The sequence below is a fragment of the Chiloscyllium plagiosum genome, chromosome 27 (genome assembly GCF_004010195.1).
Source record: "Chiloscyllium plagiosum isolate BGI_BamShark_2017 chromosome 27, ASM401019v2, whole genome shotgun sequence".
NCBI classification, from domain to species: domain Eukaryota; kingdom Metazoa; phylum Chordata; class Chondrichthyes; order Orectolobiformes; family Hemiscylliidae; genus Chiloscyllium; species Chiloscyllium plagiosum.
In genome coordinates this window covers 4,088,501-4,108,621 of record NC_057736.1, presented here as the reverse complement: position 1 = coordinate 4,108,621, position 20,121 = coordinate 4,088,501, and the positions used below count along the sequence as shown (strand labels likewise).

General features: G+C 41.4%; 1 protein-coding gene across 5 annotated transcripts in view; it reads right to left on the bottom strand.

Annotated features, from left to right (window-relative positions):
• LOC122563483 (polycomb protein SCMH1-like) overlaps positions 1 to 20,121 on the bottom strand; it is a 188,539-nt gene that overhangs the window by 148,806 nt on the left and 19,612 nt on the right. For 4 of the 5 annotated variants that reach the window (XM_043717254.1, XM_043717253.1, XM_043717257.1 and 1 more), the window contains one exon: positions 13,698 to 13,775. In XM_043717254.1, the coding sequence (XP_043573189.1) occupies positions 13,698 to 13,775 (78 nt within the window). Of the gene's footprint in view, positions 1 to 13,697; positions 13,776 to 14,208; positions 14,308 to 20,121 lie in introns of all 5 variants that reach the window. The other variant, XM_043717256.1, reaches the window with a different exon arrangement.

Here is a 20,121-nt window from a genome sequence, read left to right as displayed (position 1 = left end):
CTTAATTTGCATTTGCCAAGGGTGTTCATGGGATGTTACTATAATAGAACAGTTAATTAGTATTTACTACATTATTTCATTAAAACATTTCAATACAGTTACAGTTAAGCCAGTTTTGTTTTTATTTTATCCGTATTTAACTTGTCTAAAAAGTGTTTTGCTTGAAGTCAAGTAGTTTGACCAATCAAATTGCATTTGGGATGCAATGAGTTACACTTTAAGATAGACCCGAACCTTTTCTAAGTTGTCTTAATATATTGAGGGTGTTTGGTCTACTCCATAATACATTCACGATAACACTGGTTACTTTGAATACTGGAGAATATTTTTGATAAATCAATGTAAATTTGAGGACAATGAAAAGACCAAAAATTCAAATGATCCAGTTACAAAACACTGGATTAAGCCAACCAGCTGTCTTCAATGGAGTGCACTGACCTACAGCCCCTTGTAGATATTCTCCTGGTTAACCTGTTCAGAAATGTTATTATATACCTCTGGAGAAGGTAGGAATTGAACCCAGGACTCTCCGTCCAGAGGCAGGGATACTACCATAGCACCACCAATGCCCTAGTGGAGTGCACTGAGGATTCTTAGACAACATCAGGATCCAGTGTCTTCACTAGTCCCATGTGACTTGACAAACCTCATTAGATCAGAATCACAAACGCCTCCCTCTTATAGATCGATGCAGAGCTCCAGGCTCAATCAAAGGAAAAACTGAGACAAACAGGTTCTAAGTAGTTAGCACATTATAAAACTCGGCAGGGGGCCAATCTCACTAGTTGAACCCTACAAACTGAATTATAACTTAAGAATGGTAAATTAAGTTCAAGTTAGCCCATTACTCTGAAGAAAAACATATATTCAGCTGTATCAATTTATTTGCACTTTTGAAAGACTAGCCAGTTAGTTGGTTGCTGTTAGTCATGATCGTTCACTTCCAAAACACAGCAGTCTTGTGTAAGATAAACAATGTCCAATGTTCATTATAGCTCTTAAAAACATTATGGTCAAAAGCAGCAGAACTGAAGCATGGATCATATAGCCCACTGACAATAGACAATAGACAATAGGTGCAGGAGTAGGCCATTCTGTCCTTCGAGCCTGCACCACCATTCAATATGATCATGGCTGATCATCCTTAATCAGTATCCTGGTCCTGCCTTATCTCCATAACACTTGATTCCACTATCCTTGAGAGCACTATCCATCTCTTTCTTAAATGAATCCAGAGACTGGACCTCCACTGCCCTCTGGGGCAGACTATTCCACACAGCCACCACTCTCTGGGTGAAGAAGATTCTCCTCATCTCTGTCCTAAATGGTCTACCCCATATTTTTAAGCACTGTCCTCTGGTTCGGCACTCATCCATCAGCAGAAACATGTTTCCTGCTTCCAGAGTGTCCAATCCTTTAATAATCTTATATATCTCAATCAGATCCCCTCTCAGTCTTCTACACTCAAGGGTATACAAGCCCAGTCGCTCCAGTCTTTCAGTGTAAGGTAATTCCGCCATTCCAGAAATTGACCTCGTGAACCTACGCTGTACTCCCTCAATAGCCAGAATGTGTTTCCTCAAATTTGGAGACCAGAACTGCACACAGTACTCCAGGTGTGGTCTCACCAGGGCCCTGTACAGCTGCAGAAGAACCTCTTTGCTTCTATACTCAATCCCTCTTGTTATGAAGGCCAGCATGCTATTAGCCTTCTTCACTACCTGCTGTACCTGCATGCCTATCTTCATTGACTGGTGTACAAGAACACCCAGATCTCTCTGTACTGCCCCTTTACCTCATTGATTCCATTTAGGTAGTAATCTGCCTCCCTGTTCTTGCCACCAAAGTGGATAACCATACATTTATCCACATCAGACTGCATCTGTCATGCATCTGACCACTCACCTAACTTGTCCAGGTCACCCTGTAATCTCCTAACATCCTCATCACATTTCACCCTGCCACCCAGCTTAGTATCATCAGCAAATTTGATAATGTTATTACTAATACCATCTTCCATATCATTAACATATATTGTAAAAAGCTGCGGTCCCAGTACTAATCCCTGCGGTACCCCACTGGTCACTGCCTGCATTCCGAAATGGAGCCATTTATCACTACTCTTTGTTTCCTATCAGCAAACCAACTTTCAATCTAAGTTAGTACTTTTCCCCCAATACCATGCGCCCTAATTTTGCTCACTAACCTCCTATGTGGGACTTTATCAAAAGCTTTCTCAAAGTCCAGGTACACTATATCTACTGGATCTCCCTCGTCCATCTTCAGTGTTACATCCTCAAAATGTAACACTAATTTGATTATTAACTAATCAAATTAACTAATTTGATTATTAACACTAGCTGGAATTAGAAGCTGGAATATGTTGAGTAGTATTTGGAAAAATTAGAGCAATATGATGCAGAAGGTAGCCATTTGGTCCATTGTTTGCACTGGCTTGTCACTTGATGAAGGAGCAGTGCTCTGAAAGCTTGTGATTTCAAATAAACCTGTTGGACTACCACCTGGGGTCATGTGACCTGACGTTTTGCACACACAGTCTAACCAGATTTAGACATCATTACTTTCTCTCTTACCCTGACGTCAATTACTACCTTACGATGTATTTCAGAGCTATTTGCCTCTTTAATCATTGCAGGCACCCTGGCATTAGTTCCTACTATTCTCTTTTGGGCCCTTCCCACTCACAAGTAAGCTAGTCTAAACCATCCCCAGCAAACACCCTGCTAGAACACAATAGCTCTCACTGTCTCCAGCAGTCATTAATTTTCAAAAATGACCTACACATTTACCAACTGTTCAATTTTACATAGCATTAAGAGAACATGAAAATAAATGTTCCCCATATGAGTAGCCTTAAAGAAAAATGACCAGCATGGCAACCTGTCTCGGCAGTAAATCTCCTTACTTAGTAGCAAGCTGCACAAGCAAAAAGCCTACTCTAAGAAGTAGCGTTTATGTAGTTTAAGTGGGTCTACTTTTCAGAAGAAAATTATGGACAGAGATTTGATCTTTCAGAAACCTGCCAGAACGCTGACAAAAGCAATTTCACATTTTAGCTTAAATGTTCCCTCTCAGATATCAATTCACTTAGAGCAATGAGACAGAACCACCGACAGGGTCTCGCAATTAATAAACCAGCTTTTCTATTACAGACAGGTCCTTACAATCTCTTCTAAATAATCACCATAATAATCAATTTGAATAATCAAAGAACACAATGGCATTACTCTTGACATGAATAACATTTTTAAAGATTAAAATCAAACCTCACATGGGAGCAGAGTCCTTTCTTCCTTACAGTAAACTTCCTCATAGTGTGGACACTTAATCTTCAGGATTATGAATAGTTCTAAAAACCAAACGAAAACAAGTGGCCACCATCGCCATGATTGGAACTTAATCTCAGTGTAAGCATGACTTCAGCTTAAATTGAAGGTAAACAGACTGCATACTCCTTTTGATTTCGTGCCTATTGGGAATGAAAATAAACTAGCCCAATTAAAAAAAAATCATACTGCTACATGGAAGCAGAATAGGAACATAGTTGTGGGGTTAATGCATCCCAGCACCCTGCAATCTCACTCGCTAGTCAGAATCATTAGGGGCAGAATGAGGTCATTCAGTCCATCACACCCGCCCTGGTTCTAAATATGCTGCCTCTGTGCCATTCTCCAGCCTCTGCCCCATGACCCTGTACATTATTTCTATTGAAACAATCATTTTAACTGTGACTATAAACTGAAACAGAAGTTGGTTTGCCAGAACAGAAATACCAAGAAAGTTTTGGAATGTGAGAATCATGTGCTGCATTTTATTGAGTTGCCTTAAGACAGTTATCTATTAGTACCATATATCAAAATCCAAGATGGTAATCTGTACCTGTAATTCACCAATCACATTAACTATACTCTATGCAATCACATCCATGAAATATGGCCCGTTACTTTCTGGGTTTTTCCTGTCTGCACCTGTTACCTTACGCTGTTATATTTTAGTGTCATCGACCACAGAATCATAAAATTCCTAAGTTGTGGAAACAGGCCATTCAGCCCATCGAGTCCACACTGACCAACCAAAGAGAATCCCAGACCCACTCCCCCTACCCTGTAACTCTGCATTTGCCACGGCTAACCCCAACTAGCCTACACATTCCTGGACACTATGGGACAATTTAGCATGGCCAATCTACCTATATCTGCACATCTTTTGACTGTGGGAGGAAACCAGAGCACTCAGAGGAAACCCACACAGACACAGGACAATTGTCACCCGAGGGTGGAATCGAATCTGGGTCCCTGGTGCTGTGAGGCAGCAGTGCCAACCACAGAGCCACTGTGCTGCTCTTCCCAGTATTTCGCACAGCCCAATGTTACTCTTTATTATTCTCACAGATGCCTACATCTCTGCGTCTGTTTAAACCCTCCCAAACAGAATGAGTTACAGTCCCTGCAAGAAACTCAGATCCAGGTCTGCTCAGGTGCAGCTTTATCCAGCTTATACAAGTGCTACCTCCCAAAACTTGGGCCCAGATAATTGGCCATCTTTTTTTTGAAACCACTAAGTCAGAAACCAAGGCTTCCTTTGATTGTTGGATATTGCCTGGGATGGAGCATTTCAATGATGGAGAGAGACTGGATAAGCTCAGGTTGTTTTCTTTGGAACAGAGAAGGTTGAGGGGGGGGGGGGGAGTCCTGATAGAGGTATAGAAGATTGAGGGCCATAGACAGGATGGATAGAAAGCAATTGTTCCCCTTAGTCAAATAGAAGGGTCAATAACAAAGGGGCATAATTTTAAATTGAAAGGCAGGAGGTTTAGTGAGGGTTTGAGGAAATGGCTTTTACCCAGAGAGTGGTGGGGGTCTGCAATGGACTGAGGGAATGAAGTAGGGTGGGTAGATAGCTGAGGCAGGGAACCTTTCAACCTTTTTAAAAAATACTTGGATGAGCATTTAAAATGTCAAAACATTCAAGGCTGTAAACTGCAAAGTGGGACAGTGTAGGTAGTAGAGTATTTTTGGAGGTACAGAATCGATGGGTCAAAGGGCCTTTTCTGTTCTGTATGATTCTATAATTCTAACTCGGTCAAAGCAGACTTGTGTGTGAGCCAAACCATTAATCCCAGGCAAATAAATTCATGCAAGGAAATAAACTCATTGTGAATTTATGAACAAAAGTCCTTACTTCAGATTTTCAACTATTTTTAATCAATCATGGGCCGCTTTTTAAAAATAACATTCAGGCCAGCATTTATTATCCATGCGTAATTGCCCAGAAGGCAGTTAAGATTCAACCACATCACTGTGGGTCTGGAGTCACATGTAGGCCAGTTTGGGTAAGGATGAGTGATTGCTTTCTCTGAAGGTCATTAGTGAACTAGATAAGATTCAATAGCAGTCGGTGATTACACAGGAGCCATTAGGCTTACTTTTGTTTACTTATTTTGAAAGTACAGATTTTCATTGAATTCAAGTTTCATCATCTAAGCACAGCCTTGGAGTAAAGGGAAGACTTTTTAGAACAGGGATAAGGAGAAACTTCTTTAGCCAGAAAGTAGTGTAGCTGTGGAATTCATTGCCATAGGAGGCTGTGGAGGCCAGGTCATTGAGTATATTTAAAACAGAGATAAGTTCTTGATTGCCGAGGGGATCAAAGGTTATGGGGAGAAAGCAGCAAAATGGGATTGATAAGCCTATCAGGCATGACTGAATGGCAGAACAGACCGGAAGGACCGAATGGCCTAACTTCTGCTCCTATGTCTTATGGTCTCATCTGTCAGGCTGGGAATCAAACCCAGATTTTTGAACATTCATCAGTATCCTTATGAAACAGAAACCTAGAAGATAACGGACTCTAGCATCTTCCACACCACCTATGTCAGACTCACTGGTCTTTAATTCCCTAATTTTTCTCTATCTTCTGTTTTAAATAGTGAAGTTACATTAGCTGCTCTCCAGAGTGTAAAGAAACTTGGAAGATGATCACCAATGCATCCATTATTTCTAGGGCCACTTCCTTAAGTACTCTGGGATATAAATTATGACGCCCAGGGATTTACCAACCATCAACTGTATCAATTCATCAATTATCTCCACTTCCACCACACTCATGTCCAGCAAGTTCCAGGGCACTACCATTTGTGCCATTAAAATAGCTTTCTAGACATTCCCCCGCACATCTTTCACAAAATTAAATCTGTTCTGCTAGTCCTTATATTGTCCCCAAATGGGAATAGCTTTCCCTTGTCTTCTTTATCTAAATCTGCCACTTTCTTGTACAGTTCTAATAAATCTCCCAAAATGATCTTTGCTCTTGGGAATAACTCCAGCTCCACCATTCTAACTGTTGGAGCCAATGCCCTCAACCCTCAAACCATTCTGAGAGAATGTTCTGCAACCTTTCAATGACACTGAAACTGTTCCTAAACCATGGTGACAGGAACTGGATTGGACCTGGTTATCACAGACGTGCATCCACTGTGAGTAGATTGAAAGGGCCGAATGGCCTACTTCTGTTCCTATATTTTGTGCTAGCCCGTGTGAAAAAGGAAAGATTCACAATGAACTGTTAGAACAATCAAATTGAAAGTAGTCTTGGTCCAAATAAATTGGTTGTCAACTCCAAACCAAATTAAGAATTAAAACCATTTAGTTAAATCTGAATTAATTCAGGCTTCAAAAAATACAATTGCCTCTGCCGACTTTAGATGAGACTTCCAGTACTGATCCACAAAACTGTCCAATCCAATAACGAAATTTCAATTCCAACTTCATATTATTTGGACAATTTAGTGTCAAATTCAAAAAAATTCTGACTGTCTAAACTAGATGAAAGGCTCTACACTCCACTGAAATTAGATCTGCAGTTACTTATAGGGTATGGGAGTAATTCAGCATCACTCCATCTCCTTCCAATTATAAGATCATTTCATTAGAGAGACAGGGTTAGAGAGACTGACATAAACTTTCAAAGAGGTACTACTGTTCCACAGTGGTCTCAAATGCAACAATGCACCCAGCTATGAGGTCAGTTTCAGAGTAAATAAATGCCATTTTAAATACCCCAGTTCATGCATGAAAAATGTTTGCATCCAGCAAAGCAAATCACCTAATATCTTCAAATTAAGGTTTTTTTATTCAGTCACAGGATGAGTGCATTGCTAGCTAGGCTAGCATCATCACCCATCCCAGAGGGCAGTTATGAGTCAACCCCATTGTTGTGGGTCTGGAGTCACATTTCGCCCAGACCAGGTAAAGATGGCAGTTTCCTTCCCTAAATCACATTAGTGAACATTACTTTTACAACAAGCAACAATGGTTTCATGATTGTCCTTAGACTTTTAATTTCAGTTTTTTATTGAATTCAAATTCATCTGCCATGGTGAGATTTGAACGCGGGTCCTTACCTGGATAATCGGTCCAGCGATAATTCCACTATGCCATCCTATGAGAATTACTATAGTCAAAGATGGCATGTCAAGTTAATAAAGAAAGAAAATCATGGCATTCATTTTGCCAAATCTAAATTGTTTCTCTGTTTCATTTGCCTATTCCCTCACTGCTTCCATAAGTTCATGCTGACAGGGAGTAAGTGGCAAGTTGAAAAGAATGATAGGTGTAACATCAAGGTCAGAATTATAGACAAAGGAGGGCCATGATTGCCTTTTTGTTTTAAATGCAGGTTTGAATCTTGAAAGTTTGACACCAAAATATTGACTTCAAATTGGTGTACCAACTGCCAGCAAAGTACCCACTACAGGGTCAATACACAGAAAAACAAATATTAAATAATGTTTTCAAAAGTGTGCTCACTGACCCGCACTGATTCCTGGACGAACAAAGACCATGATGTGAAGATTCTCACACGTGTGTTTTCAAGTCCCCATTTCTGTAAACTCCTCCAGCTCTCCCACCCTCTGATACTGACACGCATCTAATTCTGACTTCCTGTGAAACTCATAATAATTGTTCCACCATTGACATTGATCCTTCTGTTGTCAAGGCCCTAAGCTTTGAATACTCTTGGTCTTGCTTGCCACTAAAGACGCTTCAAACCAACACTTTTGATCAAGATTTTGGTCACTTCTTCTAATCTCTGCTTCTGCAGCTCAGTCTCACATTTTGTTTTGCAGGACTTCTGTGAAGTGCCTTGGAATATTTCATTTTATAAATGAAAAGTCTTCAAACATAAGAACAGGAACAGAAAATGTTGGAACTACTCAGATGTCTGGCAGCATCTGCAGAGTCTCAAACAGACTAAACACATCATGTCCGTAAACTCTCACCAATTTCTCTCTCCAGAAATCTAACCTGTTGTTCATAAAATCCCTACACAGTGTGTTAACAGGCCATTTGGCCCATCGGGTCCAAGCAACCCTCCAAACAGCATCCGACTAAGACCCTCTCCCCCACCTTTTCCCCATCACCCTGCATTTCTCATGGCTAAACCACCTGCACATCCCTGGATACTAACCCACTCATCTTTGGACTGTGGGAGGAAACCGGAGCACCCGGAGGAACCCATGCAGACACGGGGAGAACGTGCAAACACCCCACAGACCCGGGTGGAATCAAACCCAGGTCCCTGGCGCAGTGAGGCAGCAGTGCTAGTGCCCTTGTGTTGTTGAAGTTATTCATTTTCTGCCTCATACAACGGCAGCCATGAACTGCTGCTCACATCCCTGTGGTACTTTGCAGGAATGGAAGAAATTCTGCTTCCTAATGTAGGGTGATGTTTCAAAACACAGGCACTTTCTGGTGAACAGAACGTTCTGCACTTCCCTGTTACACTGGTTCATTCGTCAAGGATAGAGAGAGAACAGGGCATCAAAAACCCAGCATTCATCAAACATAAAAGAACAGAAGTAAGGATCTTGTTACTGGGGTTGGGACAACTGGAGACAAAGTGTTCCAAGGTGCCATTTTAAGAGCTTTTTAAATCACGGCAGAGGAAGGAGCAGTCAGTGAAAGCAAACAGAACTGAGGTAATGATAAAAAAATTAAACATTTCCAACTCCCCAGAGCTTTAAGAATAAAACAGAACCTCGAGAAGAAAAAAATACACTGTTGGCCTGCGAACACTTCAAACAGAAAAGCCATCACATTAATAACATGACTTGACAGTAATATTGCACATGAAACTTAAATGTGAGCACAAAATAAATTAATGGCATGGCATGTGGAATCTAAAGAATCATAAAAGGTTTAATCAGCCACACTGTGCATTTAACCTCAGAGCTAAATGTTCCATCATGGTCCACTGTCAATTTCACTCCTGCCTCATAAAGTGTTTCAATTTTTAAAAAGGAAAATTCAAACACATGAATTAGTTTTCTGATGAATCAATGTTCAGCTGGCACAAGGGCACTGACATTGCTGTTCAAATTGATTCAGCACTTGTTCATATGTTTGTTTAAAAGACCAAATGTTGGTGTTACTCCTGCAATTCAGCACACAATTAGCTTGACAGAGCCAACATGACCTTTTGCCTCACATGTCTGATTTATAGCTCTTCCGATATAAAAGATTTAGCTGAATTCCTTAACTCATAAAGGCCGAATAGAAATGTATTGTTATGGCTTGGGAGGTCGACATTATCTAGGTTTCATATGATAATTCAAGGGACAATATCTACAAGATGAGATGGACTTAATATTTCAATTGTTGGAATCAAGCTAAATTTTAAAGAACTACTGAACTCAAGACCAAAAGCAAATTTTTCTTCATTCTTATCACCTTTAGCAAATAGACAATTATTGTCACCACTCAGCACGCTACTTAAGTAAATCAAATTCTTTCTAGTAAATCTCTAGCAGGCAAAATAATTACAGCTACAGAGATGCTGATATGTGACGTTCTAATACACTTTTAATGATTCATTAAAACTAATGGCATTGAACAGCTGTGATGGAAGGTTATAGTAAGACCTACGTTTTAGTAAGAAGTTAAGAAATCTTATTCAATAGCCCCAAAGGCAAAGTGCTGATTTTTCATTGTTTTATTGGTACAACTGGCAAGGGTGGCTTTTGTTGTCCATCCCTAACTGTCCTTGAATTGAGTAGCTTGCTAGGCCATTTCAGAGGGCAGTTAAGAGTTAACTACATTATTGTTGGACTGGAGTCACATGTAGGCCAGATGAGGAAAGCATGGCAGACTTCCTTGCCTAAAGGCTATAAATGATGATATAATAATATTAATTTTTCTTAGAATCCCTATGGTGCAGATAGAAGCCATTCAGCCCAGAGGGGTTTGCACGTAACCACTGAGCAGCATCCCACCCAGACCACAGCATCACTGCATTTCCCATGGCTAACCGATCTAGCCTGCACCTCCCTGGACACTATGGGCAGTTCCCCATGGCTAATCCACCCTAACCTGCACATCTTTGGAACGTGGGAGGAAACCCATGCAGACACGAGGAGAATGTGCAAACTCCACACAGATAGTCACCCGCGAGTGGAATCGAACTTGGGCTCCTCGTGCTGTGAGGCAGCAGCGCGAACCACTGAGCCACCCAAACTTTTTTTTTGAAAAACAGAGACCAGAATTCAGTTCCAGATTATATCAAATGAATTTAAATTTCACCAGTGGCTGCGCTGGGATGCATTCTTAGCTTGGCCCTCCGGTTTCCCCAGTACAATGATATTTCAACTTTGCTAATGTCTCTCTCCAACGAAATACTCTCCCATAAAGTATTCAAGTCTCCGCATGTCCCAGTACTGTTCTGTTCGAAAGCAAACAGAGGTGATGCACAGCTCCCTCAAAGAGCTCCAGAAACAATGACCTTATTTGAGTGAAATTGCTGCAGAGATCAGCTGAAATCAGCTATCATGGAGTGCAGGCATTAGCAATCATTGTATGCCATGGAGCTGGTACATCCATACCTCTACTGGGAGCTGTTGACGGCTCTGAAGTGAATCACAGATCGAAAGAGGAAAAAAACATCAAGAAAATATGCAGGTATGGGAATGTTAAATAGAAAGGGAGAAGACGAAAAGAAGAAGGAGACAGAGAAAGTGATTGTAATGAGGTCAGCACACTATGATCTCAAGTGAGATCTGGTATTGAGATGTGGTGCCTCCCCGTATGGCATCAGGGTAGTATTAGGTCATGGGTGGCCCAATGCAGAGGAACACCCAATAGCGTCAGCATCTAGGACTTTGGCTCATGCAGAGCGAAAATACACTCATATAGCGAAGAAAGATTTGGCGGTCATCTTTGGCATCAGCAAGTATCACCAATACCTTTACGGATGTGAATTTGTAAAGCTAACAGACCACAAACACCTGCTGGATCTACTAAACGAAGTCAAGGCTGTGAGGCCCATAACTTCAGGCCACATTCAGTGGTGGGCTCTAATACTAAATGGATATAATTCAAAGTTGGAACACCATCTGGGAGGCCAAGTAGCAAATGCAGATGCATTGAGCCACCTCCTGTTGGGAGATACACCACCAGTGGTATCACCACTGGAACAGTCCAGAATAGTTTTCAATTTTCTGGACACACTTCCAGTCACAGCTGACAATATCAGACTTTGGATGCAGAAAGATCCAGTTCTGGCTAAACTGAAGCAGCTTGGAACCAAAGGGCCATCACAATGAAAAATGAAACCTTTTTGGACCCGGAGAGATCAGATCACAGTAGAAGCAGCATATTAATATGGGAAACAAGAGTGACTGTCCCGAGCAAAGGTCACCACTAGGTACTGGCTGAACTCCACCAGGGTCATCCAGGGGAGTCCAAAATGAAGATGTTGGCAAAAAGTCATGTCCGATGGTCAGGACTGGATGCAGACATAGCTGTGTTGGTGAGGAAATGCCCAGAGTGCCAACAAGGAATGGCAAGGTAAACCCTGGACTTGGTTACATGTTGACGCTGCAGGTCCTTTCATGGCAAAAGTGAGGAGTCCAGATGATGGAGATCATTCATTCCTGATGAAGGGCTTTTGCCTGAAACGTCAACTCTCCTGCTCCTCGGATGCTGCCTGCCCTGCTTTACTTTTCCAGCACTGCACAGGTTCTTTCATGGGCTCAGTGATCACAGATCATTTTTAACCATCAGGGAATTTGAGTATCTCCTGACATCAAATGGTATTTGTCATACAAGGATAGATTCATACCATCCATCATCCAACGGTCTGGCAGTCCAAACTTGAAAGGCAGGCTTAAAGAAGCTGTATACAGCTTCACCCAATACCAAACTGCCTCAGTTCCTATTTGATTATTGGACCATCCTTCATGCAACTACAGGGTTAGCTCTAGCAGAGTTGCTAATGGGGAGAAGACTCGGCACCAGGTTAAATCTGATCTTCCCAGACCTGAGGGGAGGGTGAAACAGCAGCAGGAGCATCAAATACAGACACAACATTCCGCTAAGCGAGACAATTGGTTTACTTCAGGGGACCAAGCTGGTGTAACAGCCATGGGAATGGTGCTGCATGGGTATGAAGTATGGTCGTGTGAGGTCAGGTCCGGTGATGTACAAAGTTTGGGTAGGTGCGATGGTCCTGAACAAGCATGTGGACCATATGAAAGTTTCAAACTCACAAACGGGGCAGGAGCAAACCATGCCCAGCTCCTCGACAGCCTTTCCAACTGGTCCAGAACCCATGGCTCTCCCTCTCCATCAAGTGTTGAGGATCCCTTGGAATCTGAGATGGACATGGCGGAGAATGAATTTTTTCCGAGACACTCTGGGCTCTAAAGATGAACTACTGTGTGTTATAGGCCGCCCGTATCAGAGGCAGGTGCTAAAATGCCCCATGAAGAGCTACAGAAAAAAGAACCGGCCTATGTCCTTGGACTGAGAGGGGGAGGAACGTAGTGAGTGTGACGAGGTCAGCCAGATAGACCTCATAGAATATGAGTTTCCTGACTGGGGCTGTTAACCTGGTACAGTCAGGGAGCCCTGGTTGACAGATAAAAACAGGAGTGTCAGAGGTTCTGTTCACTCTGAGAGCTGGATCAATGTCAAGGACTCTCCACTTTTAAATAAAGGACGACTTGCTAACACGTCACGGGCCTCTGTGAAATCATTTCAGAAGGACAGCAAGAAAGCGAGAGAGAAAGACAAAAAGAGAGACAGAGAGAAAGAGAGACTGAGAGAAAGGAGAGAACAAGAGGTACACAAGAGAAAGTAGATAGTAGAGAGACTTAAAGTTGATTTCAATCAGACTGTGCTCAGATCAACCATATTACAATTAACTTCCTATTGTCAAGAGTCCCTAATGTAAGTGTTCTCTTGATTCTTCAAGTTAAAATAAAACTTTAGGAGGCCATGACATCACCAACATACGCAATGCTCTTATTGAAAGAAATTACCCAATGATTGTTAAATGGAGTGGTGAACTCCTAACTTACAGACAATATATTTGAAACTATTGGAAATTGCATAAAGGGCAGAAGAAAATACATATACACACTTGCTTTGGATCAATTCTAATATGCTCATGGAAAAGAAAAACTCCTGACAGCAAGATTTTTTACTGCTGCTGCAACATTCTGTGTAAGGCATACACGGCAATGCAGCCCATAAAAAATGAGGAGGCCAGCCCAGTTTGTTCAAGGACAACTCTTTTGCTTGGCACTGTTCTTTGTCTGACGGACCTTACAATCCAGGAACAGTCTGCCAACTCCTTGCATACTTGAGGTAACATTTCACTCGAGTCAAATTATTTACCTTGATATGGAGATGGAGTATTCGATGGGCGACCACTGCGAGCATATTTTTGTCGTTTTCCATCTTTCCAATCTATAACTAGAACAAAGAGAAAACAATAGCTTATTGTTCTCAAGACAATGGCTCTCACTGCAATTTATGCAGAAAAATGGCATATTCCATACATCCATCTTTCACATTGATGGAAGTGGGCCTCATACAGTTAGTGGTTGGAATAGAAAAGTTAATACACTTCTCAATAAATATTCACATCCAGTCCAGAAAATTGCACTGAGTACACAGTGGGAATTGGTAGCAATCTGGTCACCAACTTGAAGAGTAAATGTCATTTTGGTTTCTTAGATACTTCCCTCTGGAATACAATTAAATTCTTAAACATTCAAGTTGAAAAACATAGATCAGCAAACAGTCCATTTGACTGTTTTCCTGATTCATATCACAGTACGCTACATAGCTATCCCACTGCGCTTGTCTGCAATATACAAATTAAAAAGAAGGATTGCCTTAATACCTTAAATTCAAGAGAATGTCTCAAACAGTAGATGGGATTGTGTTAATACTCCTGTTGACAGCTGTGCTCATATTTCAGACTGTGCTGGGACATCAAACACTGCAGAAAACAATAGCATAAAACATTTCAATGAAGGATTCTCTTCAGAGTTGGGCGGTATCTACTATATTAGAACACTGGGCTCTCAAAGTGGAGACTCTGGTTCAAATCAAAGACTTGACTGGTATTCAAGTTAGGGTCTTCCTCAGGGAGTTGGTTCAAGGGTCTTGACGGGAACCTCTCTGCAGGGCAAAGGAAGATGAAAACAAAGGAAAACAGAATCATCTGCGCAAAATGAAACATCACCAACTAATGGCTTGGCTGGTTCCTATCATCTGTTAAACCTGATCCATCTTTTAGGCATAATGTGGATTACAGGGAACTAAAAGGAAGGAATCAAGGAACAATTAAACAAATGGTGAACCGTACCATGGAGTTTCAGAGAGAAAGAAAGGATTTTACACACCACCTACTTACCTGCAGAATCCAAATACCTAAGCTGCATAATAAGTATTGTCAAAAGGGGAATAAAGAGATTGCAAATAGACTTTAAAAACCTTTAGTGGTTTTATGAAGAGCTGGTGATAGCACAACAGCAGTGTGCCAAGGAAACAAGAGAAACTGTAAAATCAATGTTGCTGTGTTACCAACACAAAGAAACAAGGCCACTTCATATGTACTTCTTGAGGCAAAATCGAGAGACGGCAGCTGGATAGAATTACTAGAAATCCATCATTATTCTTTCCAAAATATTGATTTATATCTGGTAAGTGACCTATTCAAGATCATTCTGTACTAGCTTTATGTTCTTGCATTTTTACTAGAGGTTGCATCAAAACTGAAAATCCTAAATGCTTGCAACACTGAAATTTAACCGTGCTGTTTATTTCCTGCTGACAGCATTGATACCTCTTAGACTATGGTTTCATAGTCACCACAACACTGCAATACCTTACACAGCTAGTAATACACTAAGATTTGATGACAACATCAAACTGTTCCACCAAGACTGAGCATTGCAATTCTCATCTCACTCTCCTGAGACAAACACACACTATTTAATGTAGAAGAATGAATGGCTGATATTCTATGTTCACCATTCCATCTCTATACTGCCTGAGAGCTCACCACAAACTGGGAGAATGAATTTTGCCCACCTATTTACTGTTGGTGCAGGACAGCATGAATAGCCTCAACCTTAAGTGCTACTGAAACCATTTTGTGTTGCCAGTAACAAAGCCAGAAGTTGCTGGAAAAGCTCAGCAACTCTGGTGAAGAGAAATCAAAGTTGACATTTCGGGTCCGGTGACTCTTTAGAACTGAGTTCTTTTGATTTTTATGGTGTTGTCAGTGCTTGCCAATGCAAAATACAAGAAATTTGAGGGAAAAATTTCATTAATTAAATGTTTGAGACAAACACATAAAATGCTGGAGAAACTCAGCAGATCTGGAGATAGAAACAAAGTTAATGTTTCAAGTCCAACATGGCTCTTTTTCAGAACAAGTTAGAGTAAAATTGGACCCATAATTGTAACTCTGTTTCTCTCCCCACAAATGCTTCCAGACCTGCTGAGTTTCTCCAGCACATTTTTGCATTTGTTTCAGATTTCCAGCATCTGCAGTAGTTTACTTTTGGACAGGTAATAATTTGCAAAGGTAAATGCAGCAAAGTTGGGGAAATAGAATTGTGATGTAAATGAGCCACAGTCGACTTGAATGACAGTGAAAAAGACCCATAGGCTGAATGACCAATCTTTCTTCCTAACACCAGTGCTGAATTAAGATGTGTTGAATATTTTCTAGGAAAATGGCAGCACAGGATTGGTTAACTAGAGATCAGGTTGACCAAAGAAAATATTCCAGTCCCTGACTGGTGCCTCCCAAGTAGATAAATGTGCAGCTTATTAGGAAAGTTCTTCAATATCTATTATAAATTGCTGCATTAAACATTAACCGTATCATGAAAATATAAAATATTTGGAATTTCATGAATACCTTGACAGAGATATTATTCATTGAACTTCTCAAAGGCTCAACTACATAGGCAATGTGTTCAAATTAGATCAACAATGGCTTACATCATTGTTTAAAACAGTTGAATGCTTGCAAAATTGAAGACAGAAAAATAGTGTTTTGTCAAGTCCTTCAGAACAATTAATTTAATTCTGAAGGAAATTATTGCCATTACAAAGAAAATGAACTGCATTCATTAGGAGCTCATGTTCTGGTATTTGTATAGAATCTGAGATTGTAAAGGAACACTGAATAATTATTTTCCAAACAAGCTGGACAGGATTCCTGTTAGTTCATTATTCACTGAGTTATACCCCACTGATGCTATTAACTCCCCCTTCCAACATCACTTTGAATTATTCAGTTTGAAACTATGCCTTGTTCTGGAGCCAGGCAAGTGGATATGTTTGTACATTCTTAATATTAACACAGCTGCAGCCCAGGTGACCCACCTTTCTGTCTTCAGAAAAGTAGCTCTCATTTAGCCTGCCCTTTCTGCCCACATACAGCCCTCCATAGACAAGGCTACATATGCTTAATCAGGAATGCAATCTTTCCTCTACCACTCAGTGCCTGGGGAGGAAGAGTTGGTTGTTAATTATACAGCATGGTGGCTCAATGGTTAGCACTGCTGCCTCACAGCACCAGGGACCCGCATTCAAATCCACCCTAGGGCCACTATCTGTGTGGAGTTTGCACATTCTCCCCGTGCCTGCATGGGTTTCCTCCCACAATCCAAAGATGTGCAGGTTAGATGAACTGGCAATATTAAATTGCCCATAGTGTTCAGAGATGTGTAGGCTAGGTGCGTTGGTCAGGGGAAATGGGGAATGGGATACTTTTCGGAGCGTTGGTGTGGACTTATTGGGCCAAATGGCTTGTTCCCACACTGTTGAGATTCTAGGATACATGCTTAGGAATAGTATTCCTGTTACATCACTAACTTTTCCAAGTCCTGTTGATTTGATTTATTACTGTCACATGTACCTAGGTACAGTGAAAAGATTTGTTTTGCAGTTCAACAGTTTTGCCCAGGGTGTGAAATGCATAACCTCTGGGTCTTCAGCATGAACACCACTTCCCTCGATAGGTGCTAAAATGCTATTTTTACCCATTACCTATTAACTTATTCAATTGCACTCTAGCAATAATATGTATGGGTTAGGGTTCATGGGTAAAAATAGCATTTTAGCACCTATCAAGGGGAGTGGTGTTCATGCTGAAGACCCAGAGGTTATCCATTTCACACCCTGGTCAAAACTGTTGACAAGATCCTCTTTCTGTTAAGGGAATATCACCTCAGATTCAGAAGGCTGAGCTGATCTGCTATGGTGCATATTAAACCGCTCTCCACTGCAATTTCTGTCTCTGCTCCACATCACGGACTGTTAGGTCTGGTACATCCATGTGCAGAGTTGAACTCCCTTGACTCTGTCATTAGTTTAAAAGACCATTCCCAGAGTATTGATGTAACAATGTTGTCCATTTTCACAACAGCAACAAGAACAGAAAGGGTTGGAGAAACTCAGCAGGTCTGGCAGCATCTGTGGAGAGAGAAACAGAGTTAATGTTTCAAGTCCAGCCTGACTCTTTTTCAGAACCCAGAAGGCTTCTGAAGAAGAGTCACACTGGACTCAAAACACTAACTTCATTTCTCTCTCCATAAACACTAACCGACCTGCTGAGTTTTTTCCGTACATTATCTTTTTGTTCCAGATTTCCAGCATCCGCATTTCTCTGTTTTACTCATCCTTAACAGAAAGCTTGATGAAGCACCAATGTTTTCTGTTGTAAAGTTTGAGGAAGTTTCATGTTGTCAGTCGTTGCCTGTTGGACAATGCCAAACTTATTTCATGCAATGATAACCCAATGGAGAAAGGGTAGTGTTTTGAAGACTGCTAAATGTGACTAGCAGTCCCAACTGCTCCATTTTCATTTTGTAAAAGTCATGGAGTTCTCACATTGAATTGACTGCTAACCACCAGCAACATGAGAGGTTGAACCACTTTTATGTCATTATATTTTGTTTGAAAGTTTGTTGTGGGATTCAGTGCCTGAGTATGGGTTAAGTCAAAGTAGGGGTTTCCTTAGAAAACACCTTTAAAGTCCTCGGGGCACCTTGAAGTTCTTCATAGTCAACGAATCACTGAAACAGTGCTTTGTAGGTAATTGCATATAGCAAGTTGCCACAAATAGCAGTTGTTATTTATCTTTTCCCAATTTGATTTCACTATGACTCTCACTTGTTCTCCCTTTAACCCCCTTCCCACCAAATTGCTGATCACCCAATATTCCAAAATTTCCAGCACCACTCTAATCTAGACTCTGGTTTCCAGCATCTGCAGTCATTGTTTTTATCCACCCAATATTCCTGCCAACCATTCATTCAGACAGTCACCAAAGATCCTTAGACAGCACCTTCCAAACCCATGCCCACTTCCATCCAGAAGGACATTAGCAGCAGATACATAGGAACACCACCACTTGCAAGTTTCCCTTCAAGCCACTCACCACCCTAACTTGGAAACATATCATCATTCCTTCACTGTTGCTGGATCAAAATCCTGGAATTCCCTCCCTAAGGGCATTGAGGGTCTAATACAGCACAAGGACTGCAGCGGTTAAAGAAGGCAGCTCACCCCCACCTTCTCAAGGGGCAACTAGGAATGGGTAATAAATGCTGGCCCAGCCAATGACACACACGTCTCATGGCTGAATACAAAATAAATTTGTACTAACAGACACTGAAGCAGTTCCTTCTTCTCAGCTGTAGCCCCTTCCTTTCAAAACTGCCATCACTCCTCTTAAATACCCAACTTACAACCCCTTTCTCTTGCAAGAAACACATATTTCCCTTTGTAGTGATTATAATGAGGTCAGCCAGGTGGACCTCATAGAATCTGAGTTCCCTGATTGGGGCTGTTAATCTGGTCCAATCAGGGAGCCCTGGCTGACATATAAACAGGAATGTTAGACATCCTGTTCACTCTGAGAGCTGGCTCTGAGGGAGCTAGTTCAGTAGCAAGGACTCTCCACAGTTCGTAATAGATGGCTTGGTGACGAGAATTCTGGCTTCTGTGGAGCTGAAGGCCAATTGGACTTCAAATAGGCACGACAACAGGCTTTGTCATTAGAAAATGCAGCAAGTGGAGCGTACGAGTTACAGGGTATTCCTATGGAAGTGGACACCTTTGCCAGGCTGACTGAGCTTGAGGAACACCACTTGAGTGAAAGTAATTGCACAGCCCCACTCAGGACATATACTGAACAGAAGGACTCTCAGTCATCCCACAGCAAAACCCCAAAACTAAGTCAAGCCTTGATCAAAAGGTTAAAATTTTCCTCAGAGTCTGGGCCAGCAAGCCATTGTCCTTGCTTCCAGAATGCAGATTCGAGGCAGCAAAAGTCCCATCAGGCTTGAACTGAGTCAGTGAACTCACAGGCCGGTATCCAGGAAAGTGCACACCCTGGAAAGTCCACTGGTATCTGGTTTGGAACAGTTAAATTGCTTAGCAACATCCAAATCAGAACCAATCAAAATAAACATCTGGTCTAATGGAAGTTGATACTGGCACAGCTGCATCAGTGATCACAGAACCAGTCTTTAACAAAATTTGTTCTGGCTTCCAACCCTTGGTTTGTGTAAGCTCTCGGCTAGACTGACAACCTATACCGGGGAACCTTTCCAGATTAAGGATAAAACTTTGGTTCAGGTCTCATATGAGAAGCAGCTGCTCAGTGACCTGTACAAGAAGGACGGATTGCACCTAAATTGGAAGAAGACTAATATACTGGCAGGGAACTTTGCTAGAACTGCTTGGGAGAATTTAAACTAGTAAGGTGGGGGGGGGGGGGGGGGTG